This window comes from Girardinichthys multiradiatus, chromosome 14 (assembly GCF_021462225.1).
Source record: "Girardinichthys multiradiatus isolate DD_20200921_A chromosome 14, DD_fGirMul_XY1, whole genome shotgun sequence".
NCBI classification, from domain to species: domain Eukaryota; kingdom Metazoa; phylum Chordata; class Actinopteri; order Cyprinodontiformes; family Goodeidae; genus Girardinichthys; species Girardinichthys multiradiatus.
The window spans coordinates 6,595,410-6,616,381 of record NC_061807.1 but is presented as its reverse complement, the minus strand read 5'-3'; the positions used below and the strand labels follow the sequence as shown (position 1 = coordinate 6,616,381).

Genomic DNA, 20,972 nt, shown 5'->3' with positions numbered 1-20,972 from the left:
CCCTCATACTGAGCATGCATGTAGCGACAGTGGAGAGGAAAAACTCCCTTTTAACAGGAAGAAACCTCCAGCAGAACCAGAACCAGGCTCAGTGTGAGCGGCCATCTGCCACGACCGACTGGGGGTTTGAGAGAACAGAGCAGAGACACAAAGAGAACAAAGAAGCACTGATCCAGGAGTACTTTCTATGGGAAGGAAAAGTACTCAATGACATCATCAGTGTCACATGACTGAGTACATCGACTGAAACCAGGAACAACAAAGACAGACGATCATTTAAAAAAAGATCCGACATATCCCTCTCTTTTACCTGCGATGTTCTCATCGTCTCATTTTACAATTGTTGAGGTATAATAATTATATCTCTAATATCACACGGCCTCAACCTCACCCAGTCTGGATGTCGTGAGGAAGAACAGAGAAGAGCAGGAAATTAAGATTAACAAAAGTTTAATTTGGTAAAAAGCCCAATGATTTCCAATGCATAATTAAATACAAGAGAATAATACGAAGAAGAAAGATTACCTAAGGCCTTAGAGAGAGACTCGGACCAGCTAAGCTAGGCTGGATTCACCGAGTGTCTGTCTCACCATCAGTGTTAAAGCTTCTTATACCTTTACTTTAAAGCTGACTGATGAAACTTCCTTTTAAGGAATTATTTATGAAGCCACAGGTCACTAATGGAGTTTTCTACATTCTTGTGTCGCTGCTGTAAATGAGTTACCCTGTATGGAAGTACTGCCCATATCAAACTGAACAACCCGCATTTACTGCTCACAGCTGCTGGCAAACATCCTGACCTGAGGTTGACCTTTCCTCCAGCTTGAAGCCTGCTGTGACCTCTCTCTCCCTGCGCTCCACAATACATGATATATTTCAGTTTTATGCATACACATGAAAACTGAACATAGTATGAAACTTAATGATTTTAATTCTCAACACAATCTTTGATCTTCCGGTAAAAAATTTGATCAAACACAAAGTTCATAAAAACTAAACACAAACGGTCAAACTGACATGAATTTCTGTGGCCAGGAACTGACGTTGGGTCGATCTGCTCTCCGTCCTTCAGGCCACGCCTCCAGGTAAGGCTCCTCCCACAGCGGCTGCAGCTGCTGGTTCTGTTTTTACCGTTGGACCGCTGAGCTCAGCAGGTGCAGCATAACTCCACTGCGATGAAACCTGCGACACAGGAATTTCCCTTGATGGCTGCTTTAAGGTGTGGCTGAGCTGTGGGGGGAGCTTCAGGGCATCCATCCACTTGTGGGCGCGTTTGTGACTGATCATCTCCAGAACGTTTCTGAACACTTCTCCACACCTGTCACACCCAGCATGAAGACGCTTGTGGGCCACTAGGCTTTTTTTATAAGCGAAGGTTTCCGCACACTGATCACATCCGAACGGTCTTTCTCCGGTGTGAGAACGTTGGTGAAGACGCAGACAACCTTGAGATATAAAACCTTTTCCACAGAATTCACAAAAGAAGGGGGTCTCTCCAGTGTGACAACGCCGGTGAAACACCAAACCAGCTTTGGTAAAACCTTTCCCACAAATCTCACAGTTGTAGGGTTTCCCTCTGGTCTCTCTGTTGTGGGTCCGTTTATGGACCTTAAGGTCACTTGAGGTGATGCTGGCCTTCCCACATTCATCACATTTGTATGGTCTCTCACCAGTATGAATCCTCTGATGGACAATGAGGGAACCAGATGTTGAGAAGCACGACCCACACTCCTGACAGCTGTATGGTTTCTCTCCAGTATGGATCCGATGGTGGAGTTTTAGGGAACTCTGCGTCTTGAAAGTCGCTCCACATTCCTCACAGCTGAATGGTCTCTCCTCACTGTGGACCATCTGATGAGCCTTTAAACTAGCTGATGTCTTGAAGCTCTTGTCACAGATCTGACAGCAATGATTCTTCCGGCCATCTTTCTTTTTCTTCTTCTGTTAAACAGAAAAAAGGTCATGATGGAGGAGGAACCAGAGCTAAATAAATATACAGTATAAATATATATTTATCATTGCGATTTGACAAACTGATCTACTGAGATTTTTACACACAATAAGCTGTCAGGTTTAAGGAGACCGAAGTTTAAACTGGGGAAATTATCCTGTGAGGTACCGGTGAGAGGATGGTTGATGATGAAGCCCAGATGATGTCATTACTTTGAAGTTCCTAACATCTGAGGAACATCTACGCAGAACCGGGCTACTATTGGACATCTCAAGTAACAAGAAGTCCATCTTCCTTCATTAATCAATCAAATTGACCGATGAAACTGTGCCCATCCTGACCAATCACAGCGTACCTGGTGGCGCTGGAAATGATGATGAACCGAAGACCACGCCCACAGTTTCAGTGACTCTGCACAGTCAGGTTGAATGAATGAATGAATGAATGAATGAAACTAGAGATTTCTTTCAGATTTTAAAGTTTCAGAGGATTTTGTCCACACTAGAAAATAAAAAAACGAAACCTAAAACTGCTCCTCATGATAATAAAGTGTCTTTAAATTTGTCATATCTTATTTTAAGAACATTGCTGGAAAAAGTTCTTCCTCTACCTGACCTTCTGACCCAGATCAGATCTTCACAGAACATCAGATTGAACCAGACTTTGTGCAGAACTGCACAGATGATGTCTCAGTTTCTCTGAGATTCTACCAGCTGATCCAAATCAGACCAGACTCTTCTTTATTATCTTGATGCAGCGCCCCACAGTGGACTATCTCTGGATGTGCTCGCCCCAGAACTCCCACTGGAAGGTTCTGCAAACCTGACCCAGTTGCCGGTTCTGTCAGGAGCAATGGGCCAAAATTCTAGCTTAACAAGGTAATTCTACTAAAAGCTGAAAGGAGATTTATGAAGAAAAATAATTCAACTCCAAGTTAAAATATTCCAGTTAATAAAGTCTTTGACTAGACTACAACAATTCAACTAAAACTATCAGGCAAAATAAAGGACTAAATAAAATGCTGCAATCATCACAGTTCAATGTTCGTGTTTAAGATCCAGGGTTTATCTTCAGGAATTTGGAAATTAGGTCAAACTAGTTTTAAAACTAATTAATGTCTTCCAACAACCAGTCACAATGCAACATCAGAAGGTCCGTAAAATATTAGTTTATTAAAATTATATTTCAAAGAATGATTTGCCAAATTAGAAATCCCAAACATTTTTGGACAATTGATCTAAATGTTTTAACTAGAGATCACATGGAATTATGGACGACTAGGAGTTACTTATGGCGTTACTAGGAGTTACTTATGGCGTTACTAGGAGTTACTTATGGAGTTACTAGGAGTTACTTATGGAGTTACTAGGAGTTACTTATGGAGTTACTAGGAGTTACTTATGGAGTTACTAGGAGTTACTTATGGAGTTACTAGGAGTTACTTATGGAGTTACTAGGAGTTACTTACGGACTACTAGGAGTTACTTATGGAGTTACTAGGAGTTACTTACGGACGACTAGGAGTTACTTATGGAGTTACTAGGAGTTACTTATGGAGTTACTAGGAGTTACTTACGGAGTTACTAGGAGTTACTTATGGAGTTACTAGGAGTTACTTATGGAGTTACTAGGAGTTACTTATGGAGTTACTAGGAGTTACTTATGGAGTTCTAGGAGTTACTTACGGACAACTAGGAGTTACTTATGGAGTTACTAGGAGTTACTTATGGAGTTACTAGGAGTTACTTATGGAGTTACTAGGAGTTACTTACGGACAACTAGGAGTTACTTACGGAGTTACTAGGAGTTACTTATGGAGTTACTTATGGAGTTACTAGGAGTTACTTATTGAGTTACTAGGAGTTACTTATTGAGTTACTAGGAGTTACTTATGGAGTTACTAGGAGTTACTTATGGAGTTACTAGGAGTTACTTATGGAGTTACTTATGGAGTTACTTATGGAGTTACTTATGGAGTTACTTATGGAGTTACTAGGAGTTACTAGGAGTTACTTATGGAGTTACTAGGAGTTACTTATGGAGTTACTAGGAGTTACTTATGGAGTTACTAGGAGTTACTTACGGACAACTAGGAGTTACTTATGGAGTTACTAGGAGTTACTTATGGAGTTACTAGGAGTTACTTATGGAGTTACTAGGAGTTACTTATGGAGTTACTTATGGAGTTACTAGGAGTTACTTATGGAGTTACTAGGAGTTACTTATGGAGTTACTAGGAGTTACTTATGGAGTTACTAGGAGTTACTTACGGACAACTAGGAGTTACTTACGGACAACTAGGAGTTACTTATGGAGTTACTAGGAGTTACTTATGGAGTTACTAGGAGTTACTTATGGAGTTACTAGGAGTTACTTACGGACAACTAGGAGTTACTTATGGAGTTACTTATGGAGTTACTAGGAGTTACTTACGGACAACTAGGAGTTACTTACGGAGTTACTAGGAGTTACTTATGGAGTTACTTATGGAGTTACTAGGAGTTACTTATTGAGTTACTAGGAGTTACTTACGGACAACTAGGAGTTACTTATGGAGTTACTAGGAGTTACTTATGGAGTTACTTATGGAGTTACTAGGAGTTACTTATGGAGTTACTTATGGAGTTACTTATGGAGTTACTAGGAGTTACTTATGGAGTTACTAGGAGTTACTTATGGAGTTACTAGGAGTTACTTATGGAGTTACTAGGAGTTACGGACAACTAGGAGTTACTTATGGAGTTACTAGGAGTTACTTATGGAGTTACTTATGGAGTTACTAGGAGTTACTTATGGAGTTACTAGGAGTTACTTATGGAGTTACTAGGAGTTACTTATGGAGTTACTAGGAGTTACTTACGGACAACTAGGAGTTACTTACGGACAACTAGGAGTTACTTATGGAGTTACTAGGAGTTACTTATGGAGTTACTTATGGAGTTACTAGGAGTTACTTACGGACAACTAGGAGTTACTTATGGAGTTACTTATGGAATTACTAGGAGTTACTTATGGAATTACTAGGAGTTACTTATGGAGTTACTTATGGAATTACTAGGAGTTACTAGGAGTTACTTACGGACAACTAGGAGTTACTAGGAGTTACTTACGGAGTTACTAGGAGTTACTTACGGAGTTACTAGGAGTTACTAGGAGTTACTTACGGAGTTACTAGGAGTTACTTACGGAGTTACTAGGAGTTACTTACGGAGTTACTTACGGAGTTACTAGGAGTTACTTATGGAGTTACTAGGAGTTACTTATGGAGTTACTAGGAGTTACTTATGGAGTTACTAGGAGTTACTTATGGAGTTACTAGGAGTTACTTATGGAGTTACTTATGGAGTTACTAGGAGTTACTTATGGAGTTACTAGGAGTTACTTATGAAGTTACTAGGAGTTACTAGGAGTTACTAGGAGTTACTTACGGACGACTAGGAGTTACTTATGGAGTTACTAGGAGTTACTTATGGAGTTACTGGGAGTTACTTATGGAGTTACTAGGAGTTACGGACAACTAGGAGTTACTTATGGAGTTACTAGGAGTTACTTATGGAGTTACTAGGAGTTACTTATGGAGTTACTTATGGAGTTACTAGGAGTTACTTATGGAGTTACTAGGAGTTACTTATGGAGTTACTAGGAGTTACTTATGGAGTTACTAGGAGTTACTTACGGACAACTAGGAGTTACTTACGGACAACTAGGAGTTACTTATGGAGTTACTAGGAGTTACTTATGGAGTTACTTATGGAGTTACTAGGAGTTACTTACGGACAACTAGGAGTTACTTATGGAGTTACTTATGGAATTACTAGGAGTTACTTATGGAATTACTAGGAGTTACTTATGGAGTTACTTATGGAATTACTAGGGAGTTACTAGGAGTTACTTACGGACAACTAGGAGTTACTAGGAGTTACTTACGGAGTTACTAGGAGTTACTTACGGAGTTACTAGGAGTTACTAGGAGTTACTTACGGAGTTACTAGGAGTTACTTACGGAGTTACTAGGAGTTACTTACGGAGTTACTAGGAGTTACTTACGGAGTTACTTACGGAGTTACTAGGAGTTACTTACGGAGTTACTAGGAGTTACTTATGGAGTTACTAGGAGTTACTTATGGAGTTACTAGGAGTTACTTATGGAGTTACTTATGGAGTTACTAGGAGTTACTTATGGAGTTACTAGGAGTTACTTATGAAGTTACTAGGAGTTACTAGGAGTTACTAGGAGTTACTTACGGACGACTAGGAGTTACTTATGGAGTTACTAGGAGTTACTTATGGCGTTACTGGGAGTTACTTATGGAGTTACTAGGAGTTACTTACGGACGACTAGGAGTTACTTATGGAGTTACTAGGAGTTACTTATGGAGTTACTAGGAGTTACTTATGGAGTTACTAGGAGTTACTTATGGAGTTACTAGGAGTTACTTACGGACTACTAGGAGTTACTTACGGAGTTACTAGGAGTTACTTACGGACGACTAGGAGTTACTTATGGAGTTACTAGGAGTTACTTATGGAGTTACTAGGAGTTACTTACGGAGTTACTAGGAGTTACTTATGGAGTTACTAGGAGTTACTTATGGAGTTACTAGGAGTTACTTATGGAGTTACTAGGAGTTACTTATGGAGTTCTAGGAGTTACTTACGGACAACTAGGAGTTACTTATGGAGTTACTAGGAGTTACTTATGGAGTTACTAGGAGTTACTTATGGAGTTACTAGGAGTTACTTACGGACAACTAGGAGTTACTTACGGAGTTACTAGGAGTTACTTATGGAGTTACTTATGGAGTTACTAGGAGTTACTTATTGAGTTACTAGGAGTTACTTATTGAGTTACTAGGAGTTACTTATGGAGTTACTAGGAGTTACTTATGGAGTTACTTATGGAGTTACTTATGGAGTTACTTATGGAGTTACTTATGGAGTTACTAGGAGTTACTAGGAGTTACTAGGAGTTACTTATGGAGTTACTAGGAGTTACTTATGGAGTTACTAGGAGGTACTTATGGAGTTACTAGGAGTTACTTACGGACAACTAGGAGTTACTTATGGAGTTACTAGGAGTTACTTATGGAGTTACTAGGAGTTACTTATGGAGTTACTAGGAGTTACTTATGGAGTTACTTATGGAGTTACTAGGAGTTACTTATGGAGTTACTAGGAGTTACTTATGGAGTTACTAGGAGTTACTTATGGAGTTACTAGGAGTTACTTACGGACAACTAGGAGTTACTTACGGACAACTAGGAGTTACTTATGGAGTTACTTATGGAGTTACTTATGGAATTACTAGGAGTTACTTATGGAGTTACTAGGAGTTACTTACGGAGTTACTAGGAGTTACTTATGGAGTTACTAGGAGTTACTTATGGAGTTACTAGGAGTTACTTATGGAGTTACTAGGAGTTACTTATGGAGTTACTTATGGAGTTACTAGGAGTTACTTACGGACAACTAGGAGTTACTTATGGAGTTACTTATGGAGTTACTAGGAGTTACTTACGGACAACTAGGAGTTACTTACGGAGTTACTAGGAGTTACTTATGGAGTTACTTATGGAGTTACTAGGAGTTACTTATTGAGTTACTAGGAGTTACTTACGGACAACTAGGAGTTACTTATGGAGTTACTAGGAGTTACTTATGGAGTTACTTATGGAGTTACTAGGAGTTACTTATGGAGTTACTTATGGAGTTACTTATGGAGTTACTAGGAGTTACTTATGGAGTTACTAGGAGTTACTTATGGAGTTACTAGGAGTTACTTATGGAGTTACTAGGAGTTACGGACAACTAGGAGTTACTTATGGAGTTACTAGGAGTTACTTATGGAGTTACTTATGGAGTTACTTATGGAGTTACTAGGAGTTACTTATGGAGTTACTAGGAGTTACTTATGGAGTTACTAGGAGTTACTTACGGACAACTAGGAGTTACTTACGGACAACTAGGAGTTACTTATGGAGTTACTAGGAGTTACTTATGGAGTTACTTATGGAGTTACTAGGAGTTACTTACGGACAACTAGGAGTTACTTATGGAGTTACTTATGGAATTACTAGGAGTTACTTATGGAATTACTAGGAGTTACTTATGGAGTTACTTATGGAATTACTAGGAGTTACTAGGAGTTACTTACGGACAACTAGGAGTTACTAGGAGTTACTTACGGAGTTACTAGGAGTTACTTACGGAGTTACTAGGAGTTACTAGGAGTTACTTACGGAGTTACTAGGAGTTACTTACGGAGTTACTAGGAGTTACTTACGGAGTTACTAGGAGTTACTTACGGAGTTACTTACGGAGTTACTAGGAGTTACTTATGGAGTTACTAGGAGTTACTTATGGAGTTACTAGGAGTTACTTATGGAGTTACTAGGAGTTACTTATGGAGTTACTTATGGAGTTACTAGGAGTTACTTATGGAGTTACTAGGAGTTACTTATGAAGTTACTAGGAGTTACTAGGAGTTACTAGGAGTTACTTACGGACGACTAGGAGTTACTTATGGAGTTACTAGGAGTTACTTATGGAGTTACTGGGAGTTACTTATGGAGTTACTAGGAGTTACGGACAACTAGGAGTTACTTATGGAGTTACTAGGAGTTACTTATGGAGTTACTAGGAGTTACTTATGGAGTTACTTATGGAGTTACTAGGAGTTACTTATGGAGTTACTAGGAGTTACTTATGGAGTTACTAGGAGTTACTTATGGAGTTACTAGGAGTTACTTACGGACAACTAGGAGTTACTTACGGACAACTAGGAGTTACTTATGGAGTTACTAGGAGTTACTTATGGAGTTACTTATGGAGTTACTAGGAGTTACTTACGGACAACTAGGAGTTACTTATGGAGTTACTTATGGAATTACTAGGAGTTACTTATGGAATTACTAGGAGTTACTTATGGAGTTACTTATGGAATTACTAGGAGTTACTAGGAGTTACTTACGGACAACTAGGAGTTACTAGGAGTTACTTACGGAGTTACTAGGAGTTACTTACGGAGTTACTAGGAGTTACTAGGAGTTACTTACGGAGTTACTAGGAGTTACTTACGGAGTTACTAGGAGTTACTTACGGAGTTACTAGGAGTTACTTACGGAGTTACTAGGAGTTACTTACGGAGTTACTTACGGAGTTACTAGGAGTTACTTATGGAGTTACTAGGAGTTACTTATGGAGTTACTAGGAGTTACTTATGGAGTTACTAGGAGTTACTTATGGAGTTACTTATGGAGTTACTAGGAGTTACTTATGGAGTTACTAGGAGTTACTTATGAAGTTACTAGGAGTTACTAGGAGTTACTAGGAGTTACTTACGGACGACTAGGAGTTACTTATGGAGTTACTAGGAGTTACTTATGGCGTTACTGGGAGTTACTTATGGAGTTACTAGGAGTTACTTACGGACGACTAGGAGTTACTTATGGAGTTACTAGGAGTTACTTATGGAGTTACTAGGAGTTACTTACGGACGACTAGGAGTTACTAGGAGTTACTTACGGACTACTAGGAGTTACTTACGGACTACTAGGAGTTACTTACGGACTACTAGGAGTTACTTACGGACTACTAGGAGTTACTTATGGAGTTACTAGGAGTTATGGACGACTAACATGGCGGAGAGGAACGTCTGGGACTCTCACCTGGCTGGTGCTAGCATTAGCAGTTAGCAGTTTCAGTAACAAAGGAAAGTAGCTTATTTTTCAACCCTTTTAGTTTCACAACGTTATTAATGTCAATAACTGCTCCTTTAACGGACCATAAATAAATTTCAGCTCAGTTCTCTTTAAATCCTAAGACTCTGCATGTGGTTTCATATTTTAAATGAGCAGCTATATTCTAAAACATGAGGAGGAGTCTAAAACTGGCCATTCGTTAACAAAACGCTCCTGGCTTAAATTTTATTAGAAAAAACAATTAGGAACCTCTAAAATGTGAATGATCAACCCCTCAGAGCATCTGGACGTTCCACTAAGGCTAACAAAGTTGAAGAAGAACATTTAAAGTCAGAAATAACCTCAATAACACGTAAAGTACCAGAAGATCAACACTTCATGAATAAACTGGATGACATTTCCAGACTGAAGGCTGAGGAGGACTTTGATACAAGTAGATGAAGATGCCTGGAGGAAGAGGAGCAGAAAACGGGTTTGTTTTTTTCAGGCTAAAAAAACTAAATAATGATCGAGACTTTAGAGACGACCCTCGAAAATAGTTAAATATTGTTCAGACTTTTATACCAGTCTAGAGAAATCCAGATAGATTCACTCCTCACTGACAACTGGCCTCCAATCTGTTTATTAAATATTAACAAGTATTTGCTCTACATTTGCTAAAAGAATAAAAGCTGTTCTGGAGAACTTTGCTGATGAGACCCAGTCCAGCTTCATGACACAGACGTATTTCTAACAATAGATTTAATAATTACTCAGATTTCTGCTCTGATCAAAGTTTCATCCTTTTTCTTCAAGGCTTTCAACACAACTGAACATAAATAAATATTCTGGACCTTAAAAAAAAAAGTTTGGTTCATATTTCAGCCGTGCCATAAAAACAATGGAGACAATAGAAACAGTTGAATCAGACTGCATGCTGGGACTTCTTGTTTCTCCTTAGACTTGTGGTCAGGTTTCATCTCTATAGCAAGCAACATTATCATCAGCCAACTGATGCTACGTTATTTCTGACTCCTGTATCTCCTGACCTCATCAACACTTCCTCTGCTGCCTCTGGACTTCGCTTGAATATAAAGACGTGCTAGCTCTGAAATATTGCTTCTATCTGTACTCTACCTGTAGAAGAATCTATGACATACCAAGAAATAACCCGTACCAAAGACAGAGAAACCAGAAACAGTCTGAATTTTAACCTGATTATTGGCCAAACCCAACAACAACTGAACCAAGAGAGATTCATCACTGAGAGGAAGACTATGCCAAGCAAAGCTGAGGGAACATCCCATCTTCCATGTGCTGCCATATCTCCATGTTCACTAAAAGGTCTCTGATGAAACTGTTTGAACTGGTGACCTGTATAAAAGACACCTGTTGAACTGTTTGAACTGGTGACCTGTATGAAAGACACCTGTTTGAACTGGTGACCTGTATGAAAGACACCTGTTTGAACTGGTGACCTGTATGAAAGACACCTGTTTGAACTGGTGACCTGTATAAAAGAAACCTGTTGAACTGTTTGAACTGGTGACCTGTATGAAAGACACCTGTTTGAACTGGTGACCTGTATGAAAGACACCTGTTTGAACTGGTGACCAGTATAAAAGACACCTGTTGAACTGTTTGAACCTGTGACCTGTATAAAAGACACCTGTTGAACTGTTTGAACTGGTGACCTGTATGAAAGACACCTGTTTGAACTGGTGACCAGTATAAAAGACACCTGTTGAACTGTTTGAACCTGTGACCTGTATAAAAGACACCTGTTGAACTGTTTGAACTGGTGACCTGTATGAAAGACACCTGTTTGAACCGGTGACCAGTATAAAAGACACCTGTTGAACTGTTTGAACCTGTGACCTGTATAAAAGACACCTGTTGAACTGTTTGAACTGGTGACCCGTATAAAAGACACCTGTTGAACTGTTTGAACTGGTGACCTGTATGAAAGACACCTGTTTGAACTGGTGACCAGTATAAAAGACACCTGTTGAACTGTTTGAACCTGTGACCTGTATAAAAGACACCTGTTGAACTGTTTGAACTGGTGACCCGTATAAAAGACACCTGTTGAACTGTTTGAACTGGTGACCTGTATAAAAGACACCTGTTGAACTGTTTGAACCTGTGACCAGTATAAAAGACACCTGTTGAACTGTTTGAACCTGTGACCTGTATAAAAGACACCTGTTGAACTGTTTGAACTGGTGACCCGTATAAAAGACACCTGTTGAACTGTTTGAACTGGTGACCTGTATGAAAGACACCTGTTTGAACTGGTGACCAGTATAAAAGACACCTGTTGAACTGTTTGAACCTGTGACCTGTATAAAAGACACCTGTTGAACTGTTTGAACTGGTGACCTGTATAAAAGACACCTGTTGAACTGTTTGAACCTGTGACCAGTATAAAAGACACCTGTTGAACTGTTTGAACCTGTGACCTGTATAAAAGACACCTGTTGAACTGTTTGAACTGGTGACCCGTATAAAAGACACCTGTTGAACTGTTTGAACTGGTGACCTGTATGAAAGACACCTGTTTGAACTGGTGACCAGTATAAAAGACACCTGTTGAACTGTTTGAACCTGTGACCTGTATAAAAGACACCTGTTGAACTGTTTGAACTGGTGACCCGTATAAAAGACACCTGTTGAACTGTTTGAACTGGTGACCTGTATAAAAGACACCTGTCCACAGCCTCTAACAGTCAGACCCCAAACTCAAACATGGTCAGGACCACAGAGCTGTGGAAGGACACCAGGAGGAAACCTGTAGACCTGCTGGGAAGAGTGAATCTACAACAGGCCAGCAGGTTGGTGTGAATAAATCAGCTGTAAGAAAATGGAAGACATTCAAGACCATTGATAATCTCCCTCCATCTGGGGCCCCACGCAAGACCTCATCCCGAGGGGTCCAAATGATCAGGAGAACAGTGAGCAGAAAGCCCAGAACGACACGGAGGGACCCGATGAATGACCTGCAGAGAGCTGGACCAAAGCAACAAAGGCCACCATCAGTAACCCACTACGCCATGAGGGACTCCTGCAGTGCCAGGCGTGGCCCCCTGCTTAAGCCAGTACATGTCCATCATTTTGTAATATGATATTCTGAAATATTGCCTCTAAATATTTGCAGCCCCCTGTCGGTTGTTACACTGTACTGCATTTTATTTATAAAGGTTTAATAAATATAATATCGTATGAATTAATTCTGTTGTCCTGAAAAACAAGATTAGAACTGGATTTCTTCCAGCTTCTGATTGGCTCCTGGTTGTTGTAGTTTTATTCAAATGTCTGGTCTGCTGACAGGTGGTGAACCTGAGGCTGATGGTTTTAACCGTCTCATTTCTTCTGTCCACTGTAGTAATAATAATAATAATAATAATAATCCCCTGTTTTATACTAACAAACATCTGTGATCCATAATCCTTCCTATTCCTCATCCTCCTGGCTGAATTTATTAAGCCATCTGTGTAAATCTGATTATAAAACAGTTATTGTATTTAGTGGTATCTATGGATCCATGGTGGTTTTACTGGTAAAGGTGCTGCTGGACTGATTGTTAGGATGCTCCCCTGAGGTTCTTCTGCCTTCCTGCGGATCCACCCATCTAAAACTTATTGTGATCGATCCAGTGGAGCTTCAATCTGTTTGAATTTTAACATGGGGGTTGATGTATCTTATAAAACAGTCCGTGGAGAAAAATAAAAACGTTACGTACGACTTTAACACGACGTTGTTACAGATTTTCATTCAATAGAGAAGAAGTTTCTGTTATTCTGGACGTCTCTGTGTGTTTGTGTAGTTTTCTATGAACTGGAAGTATTTATTAGGTCTAAGAGACGGTCTACCTGTTGCTGCCACCTGGTGGGCAACAATGATAAATGCATTAGATACCCCCACCTAGTGGAGAACTGAAGTAGTGCAATTTGAATCAGAGTAATTTGTATCTTTTAATATATGGAGGAACTATAATGTAATGTAATAATGTAATATCAGCCACAAATAACATAAAAATAAACGTAAATAAAAACAAAAATAAGATGGAGATAAAGGGGAGAATATAAAGAGGCTGATTTGAGTCTTCCAGCAACGACTGACAGGAAATGTTGACGATGAAGAGCAACTCCTCAGTTGTCAGAAACCAATGAGATTTTTTTAATTGCACCAATCATTGAATAACTAAGATGATTAAAAGACATTGGTCTAAAATGTGTCGATGAACGATGTTGGATGTGGAAGATTAAGTCCCTCTCATAGGGCTGGTCCGTCTCCAACCAGAGCAGATCTATGACTGGGGATGAAATTAGCCAATATAGAGACAGGCTGTGGAATAAAACTGCAGAATGGAAAGAAATAAACGGTTCAGAGCCGCATGTTTGTTGTTTATGACGGAGGTTCACATCCTGTGGCACCTTCAGAACATCTAACTGGAGAAATGACACCAGGCAGGGGAAGAAGAAATACTGACCACAGCTGATGACCTTTTATTCTCTTTGTCAAGCTTCTTCTGATGATGTTTCTTTTTGTTGCATTTAAAGTTACATCAAAATAATCGAAAGAAATGATTTACTCTTGATTTTGTTGAATCGTCTAAAGGGATCTGAGCTACATTTCTGACCTATAAGAGAGGTCACTGGTGACCTTTTGTTCGGTTTGTCAAGCTTTTTTAATTCATCTGGATTGATTTAGTGTACTTATGTAACTTTAATCTTTATTTATTTGGAGATGCTTGCTGCACTTCTGTTCCCAGCCACACATCTCCAGATGGTCCAACATCAAGCACTGCAAGTCCTCAAGATGATTTCAGAACATGTTGAAATGGCCTCTGGGATCAGCACCCCCTGGTCTGCAGACCCTGATTATTATACTGCTTATAATTTACAATCAGACTATTAAAAAAATGATGCATGATAAAGTTCTGCTCACCCCCTTCCACAAACTTAACTGGGGTTACAGGTTGGTCCAAGTCAGGGGTCTGCAATGTCGGGCTTTGGCGCCACTGTCCTGCAACGTTTAGATGCAGCTCTGCTTGAAACACACCTGAAACAAAAGGCTCATGACCTCCCTGGCATGTCTGCCGGGTCAGCCAGGCCGGGTCATCCACCATTCATTTGATTCAGGTGTGTTGAAGCAGGGATGCATCCAAACGCTGCAGGCGCTGAAGGACCGATGTGGCAGAGTTCTGGCCTGAACAATGGGTTTCTAGCAACCCAGCATGTCTTTGGGTCAGAGATGAATCAGCACCGCTACTTTTTGGTTATAGTGGAGTTTTATGCTTCTTTATTCAGACAATAAAGGGAGCATAAAAACCAAAGTTAAAGGCGACGGGTGACGAAGATACTGCCGGCCACCAGCCCACTGCCTGTTTGCACAGGGAACCGGACCGGATGACAGAGGAACGAGTAGGTGCTCAGGATGCTGAGATGGAGGAGATGATCAGCAGCAGTGAACCATGAAGACAGCAGCTGGCAGAAGAAATGAGGTCCCATAAAAAATAGCCTCAGTGAAAGCTGTAGTACTGATAAAGCCAAGTATATTACCCAGCATGCAGTTCTCTGCAGGACTGGGACTTTCTGCCACATGAACAAAACTAATTAACTTTAACTTGAAGTAACATTTTACCCGGGTAACTTTCCTGGTATTTAAGTAAAATGTTATCAAAGCAACTGTACTTTTACTCGAGTACATTATCTCCACCTCTGGGAGTAAAACCAATCAACTAGAAACATCTATCTGAAGAAGACTGAAGAAGAGCAAAAAGCAGTAACAAGAGCATCAGAGGAAGACTACAGGAGAGGAAGAGGAAGGACGGGCCAAAGAACAGAGGACATTAGTCTTCGCCTAGAGGAGAGCAGGATGAATTACATTATCGTATACGTGATAAACCTGTAAAACAAGCCAGAAAACAACCATTACAGACGTCTTAGTGGACCTCTGTAGAACTGGGCCGCCCAGCAGGTTGGTAGCTCTGTCACTGGTTCTGAACTCTAACTCTTGTTATGGTTCAAATGTATCTTTTGGACTATTATCCTCTCCGGTATCGGATGTTGTGCAGCCGGAGGATTGTTGATACCTTTTTCTTCTGGGCATTTGTTATGATGGATCACCATGGCAACAGGGTGTTTTTTCACAACCAGGAGCAGCTGATTAATTTCTCTACATTTCAAATATTACTTCAACTACAACCACTAAACCCTGGTGAGTTGAAAAGGAGCCGCAGAGCAGGAGCAAAGAGAGGGAGGAGGACGTTCTGACCATCTACTATGATGGACAATATGTCACCTCAGATGTTTCATCTTCCACCTCAACCAGGGACCCTTCTACTTCTACAGGTTTGTTTTCAACCAGATCAGAAGATGCTGGTGCTCCCAGTCTGCAGGAGGTGGTGGATCAGAGATGGAGAAGAAGCTGAATACTCCTCCAATCAGAAGACATCTGATGTCTTTAATCAGTTGTAGTTTTCCTCCACCTCTACTCCGTCAGGATTAGTCTGTAGAGTTACTGTTGTTGACTCATAATAATACAAACATTTTAATGAGTACTTGTGTCTTATTGAGGTAGGAATAAATGTTGAACTTCTGTCTGGTTCCCAGTACTGCAGTATGAAATCTGTGGCCCTACAGAACCTTTCACCCTCAGAACCTACTGGTACCTTAAGGCAGCCTTGGAGGAGGCCCACTTCACAAAGGTTTGCCTTGGGCCCCAAAATGGCTGGGTCTGCCACTGGGGACCAGCAGGGATCAAGGTTAACCTGAGACAGAGATGAAGAAATGATCTGAAACCTGTCATACAGAGGTCACGCCCTGTCTCCATGGAAACCAGTCAAGCTCCTCCCCTCTCTGCATCAGTCATCGTGACCTGCCCAGACGGGTCGGGTCGGGAACAAATAAATCACGGTGAAAACTTCTTGTGCTTTCAGATTTTAAAGTTTCAGAATCCCAACCGATGATTATTTATAAAAACTAAACCTTTGTGGAAACATCTGACTGTGGATTAAAGAACATTTATAATCATTTTACCCTGAAGGACGAAGAAAAACAAAGATGACTGAGAAAGTCATGTGATGAGTGGATAGAAGATGAAGCAGCAGCTGAACCTCTGCTCTTTGTTTTGGACCTGATGCAGAACATAAGCAGCACGGTCTCACTTCCTGTGACATCTGGGTCTGGTCTCATTCATCATGTGTGAAGGAGGTTTTCCAGCCGGTTCTTTGAGATGCGCTGTAACACCTCCAGGTCCTCCCTGGACAGCTGTGACACCTGCAGGTCACCAAACATCTCAACAAACCCTGAGGAGATTCAGATCTGCAGAGCTGGACCGTTTCTGGGACAAATGAAGAAACATCTCCTCCCAGCAGCTAGAGGTCAGTGCTGAGAGCCACTGAGCTGTAATACCGAACCTGACAGAGAGGGGCAGCAGAGAGCAGAGCAGCATGCAGAAACCAGAGGGACAAGTTCAGACAAGTGATGAAGCTTGTCTGAAGTGATGAGGAGGAAGGTTCTTATGGTCTGAAAGTCTTCTACTGCAGACATGACAAGAAGCCGTTCATACCTCAAATCATCTCCTCCACATCCCATTCAGGAACAAATTCCTCCCATAAAGCTACCAACCCCCTACCTTCAGATCCTCTACCTGCACTAAAGATCTACGAGGAAGATGTAAACAGGCTCTTTCAGCGCATGAAAACAAAGAAATAAATATATTTAAAATACATTTAAAAACCCAGAGAGCAAAGTGTACCGGAGTCAACTTCCTTGTTTGTCTGAACGAACTTGGCAATAAAGCTGATTCTGATTGTAACATTAAAAATAAACCAAATATAAAACCCAACTTGGCATCAACTTTAGAACAAGGACACCATCGTGATATGAATAAAAATGAAGCCGTACTCAAAGAGTCACACAATTAATCAACAAAAGGCAGAAATTTTACAGCAAACATTCTGATAGGAACACAGTGCAGCTTTTAACTATGACCAGAGGTTCTGTCTGGCTGCCAAACCATCAGTGGTCTAAATAAAACATGGTGAAGACCTCAGTCATGACCACAGACACGAACTTCCTTATGCTGGATTAGAAAAGCATAATCCGTCGGTTGTGGTGAGAAGTGGCAAAACGTTTCATAAAGTCGTCCATGTTGAGGGCCTGTGGCCTCCTTGACTCAACACTGAGCTCCAAGATGGCTTCACCTGTCATCAGCCATTGTTGTCCTGAGGTGAGTTTTATCAGCTTCTCTCAGAGGAAGCAGTGCTGACTGGAGCAACAACTACAATCTTGGAAAGTTTGAATATCTCATGGAAAACGTCTTTGTAAGGTTCAAGAAACACAAGAAAACCGAGTAAAGTAGATGGTGTGTCTGATCCACTTTTCATTCTATCCAGGAGCTGCTTTTCTTGGTGAACCTCATGTTTGAGGTCACCTAAATAAGACTCAAAGGTCAAGCTCAAGGCAAACAGAGGCTCCTCATTTAAAAAAGCTGAACTCTTTGGGTTCAGAGCTGCACACCTAGCATGATCTCACAAGCTTTCATCTCGGTTCTGGAACAGTTTATCACCTGGTTACAGATGATCTGGTGAAGCCCTCATCACCAGTCAGTCAGGAAATCTGGACCTTATTCTAGGTTGTTTCTTCAGTGCTCCTTTGCTCCTCAACCTCTTTCCATACTTCAAACTAAGGAGGAGGAGGTCAGAACCCTCTGGTGCTGTTCAAGAAGCAAATGGTCAGCAACAGTTGGCTGAGTCCAGTTGACAAAAGGTGTCAGTTGGCTGGAACCTGATCAGAACCCGTCCTCATCTCAGAACCTCTGAGTAAAATAGACTATTCTGTTTATTAAAGGATGGTTCTGGTTTAAGTTTTATACTTTTAAAAAGCAGCTAAACCGAGTTTCATTCTTGTTTTTATCAGAAATAAAACTAAACAATAACTCTGTGCTGTTCTGCTTGATCCAGAACCGAGTCTGAAGGAACCAGCCAGGAGAGCTTCGTGTGGAGCAGCTGCAGGAACACGTGTCTCTGCAGCTGCTTCAGATGTTCTGGTATCAAGCTGCAGAGGTTCTGCTTCAATCAACAGGAAATAAACCAAACAGGAAACTCTGCTGGTCCTACCGTCCAGAACCTGAAAGTCTAAGAACTCTGACCTGCAGCTCCGTGGGAGCAGTGGAAGAGCCTGCTGGGTTCTGATCCTCCATCCCGGTCCTGGTCCTGGTTCTGGTTAAAGCCAGCAGCTCGAAGATCTCTGGGTTTTATCTGAGAAATTCCGCCTCCTCGTGCTGCGTTCAAGGCACGTCAGGAGAACAACTATTGGGCGGAAGTTCCTGTTTCCCGCCGAAACGGGATCTATGAAACAATTAAAAAAAAAACCCAGAAACATTCAAATTCAGATATGAAAATGTTCCGTAAACGTCGTTCAGTGTTTGTTGTCGCTACTTAGAATGAGAAGTCCCAGATTTCCCGCGCTACTTGGTTTTTGCCCACGTTTGGCTGTTTCTGAGCTCCGATTTTTTCTGTGGTTCCATGAACTACACACGGTCTGCTGCAGGGTCATAGAGGCGGAGCTAGAGGGGGTGCTGGAGGGCCATGGACACCCCACCCCCAGATGATTCACAGGTCACGACACCAGGTCATTCCTCTGCAGTAGGAAGTAACTCCCTCCACGTTCACGGTGTAACGAGTGGAAGGGCCAGCTGGTGGCGCCAATGCGCACCTACAGGTTTTTGCCAACCACCAATAACCCCAAGAAGAAGAAAGGTCACGTGAAGAAGACTAGACCTGTGAGGAGGAGATGATTATCACAGCGTAGAAGAAGAATGTCCAACCTGTTAAACAAAGTTGGTTTAACGGCGGTTTCCTGTTTTCACAGAGATCTTTTCTGGTAGTTCAGCATCAAACTAACGTCTACAGAATCAGAATCAAACAAGGAATTTGACTCCAGTACACTTTGCTCTCTGGGTTTTTAAATATATTTTAAATATATTTATGCATATATCTTTATGTCTTTATATATAGACATATATAATAAAAAGGTGCATTTGTAACATCTGTACGCTGTTGTTCTGTTCTCTATTAAATGTTCAACAGAGAAACATCCTGGAGGAAGAAACTGTCTCTGTGGCGGCTGGTTTTAGTGAACAGTGCTCTGTAGCGCCACCTGAAGGTAAAGCTCTGAACAGTTTATGTGCAGGATGTGTGGGGTCTGCAGAGATTTTAGCAGCTCTTTTCCTGACCCTTGACCTGTATAAGTCCTGGATGGAGGGAAGGTCAGCTCTGATTATTCTCTCTGCAGTCCTGATTATTCGTTGCAGTCTGGACCTGTCCTGTTTTGTGGATGATCCAAACCACACTGAGATGGATGAAGACAGGACAGATTGAATGATGGCAGTGGAGAAGATGACCAGCAGCTCCTGTGGAAGGTTGAACTTCTTGAGTTGCCTCAGGAACTACAGTCTCTGCTGGACCTTCTTTCGAACAGTGTCTATGTGTGAAGACCATCTCAGGTCCTCAGAGATGGTGGTTCCTAAGAACCTGAAGTGGTCCACAGCTGCTACGGTGTTGTTGAGGATGGTGAGGGGGGTGTATGGGGGAGTTTAGGTCCTAGGAGGATGAGACACATATGGTTCTGTTCAGCAGAACCAGTACTTTCTGGTGGAACCAGTTGGAGATCTTTAGATCTTTCCATTTCTAAGTTATCACCAGAAATGTACAGGAACGGGTGACCTTGTTAATAAACTGTAAATTGTGTACTCAAATCTCTTCTCCTGTGTACTTAGTATGTACTTACAGTACAGAACAAAAGTTTGGACACACCTTCTCATTCAAAGAGTTTTCTTTATTTTCATGACTATGAATATTGTAGCTTCACACTGAAGGCATCAAAACTATAAATTAACACATGTGGAATTATATACTGAACAAAGAAGTGTGAAACAACTGAAAATATGTCTTATATTCTAGGTTCTTCAAAGTAGCCACCTTTTGCTTTGATTACTGCTCCACACACTCTTGGTATTCTGTTGATGAGCTTCAAGAGGTAGTCACCTGAAATGGTTTTCCAACGGTCTTGAAGGAGTTCCCAGAGATGCTTAGCACTTGTTGGCCCTTTTACCTTCACTCTGCGGTCCAGCTCACCCCAAACCATCTCGGTTGGGTTCATGTCCGGTGACTGTGGAGGCCAGGTCATCTGGCGCAGCACCCCATCACTCTCCTTCTTGGTCTCTCCTTACACAGCCTGAAGGTGTGTTTGGGGTCATTGTCCTGTTGAAAAATAAATGATGGTCCATCTAAACACAAACCGGATGAAATAGCATGCCGCTGCAAGATGATG

General features: G+C 41.2%; 1 protein-coding gene across 1 annotated transcript; it reads right to left on the bottom strand.

Annotated features, from left to right (window-relative positions):
- Nucleotides 1-913: 913 nt before the first annotated feature.
- On the bottom strand, nt 914-19,072 carry LOC124880589 (zinc finger protein 239-like). The gene is made up of 2 exons (XM_047385857.1): nt 18,790-19,072; nt 914-1,941 (listed from the first exon to the last, which is right to left on the bottom strand). The coding sequence occupies exons 1-2, from the start codon at nt 18,838-18,840 to the stop codon at nt 1,069-1,071; spliced, it is 924 nt and encodes a 307-aa protein (XP_047241813.1). The 5' UTR covers nt 18,841-19,072; the 3' UTR covers nt 914-1,068.
- Nucleotides 19,073-20,972: the final 1,900 nt, after the last annotated feature.

Coding starts and splice junctions, on each gene's coding strand:
- LOC124880589 (XM_047385857.1), bottom strand. CDS start 18,840: ATGGAGGATCAGAACCCAGCAGGCTCTTCCACTGCTCCCACGGAGCTG. Junction 1,942..18,789: donor CTGCTCCCACGGAGCTGCAG/GTCAGAGTTCTT, acceptor TCTGTTTAACAG/AAGAAGAAAAAGAAAGATGG.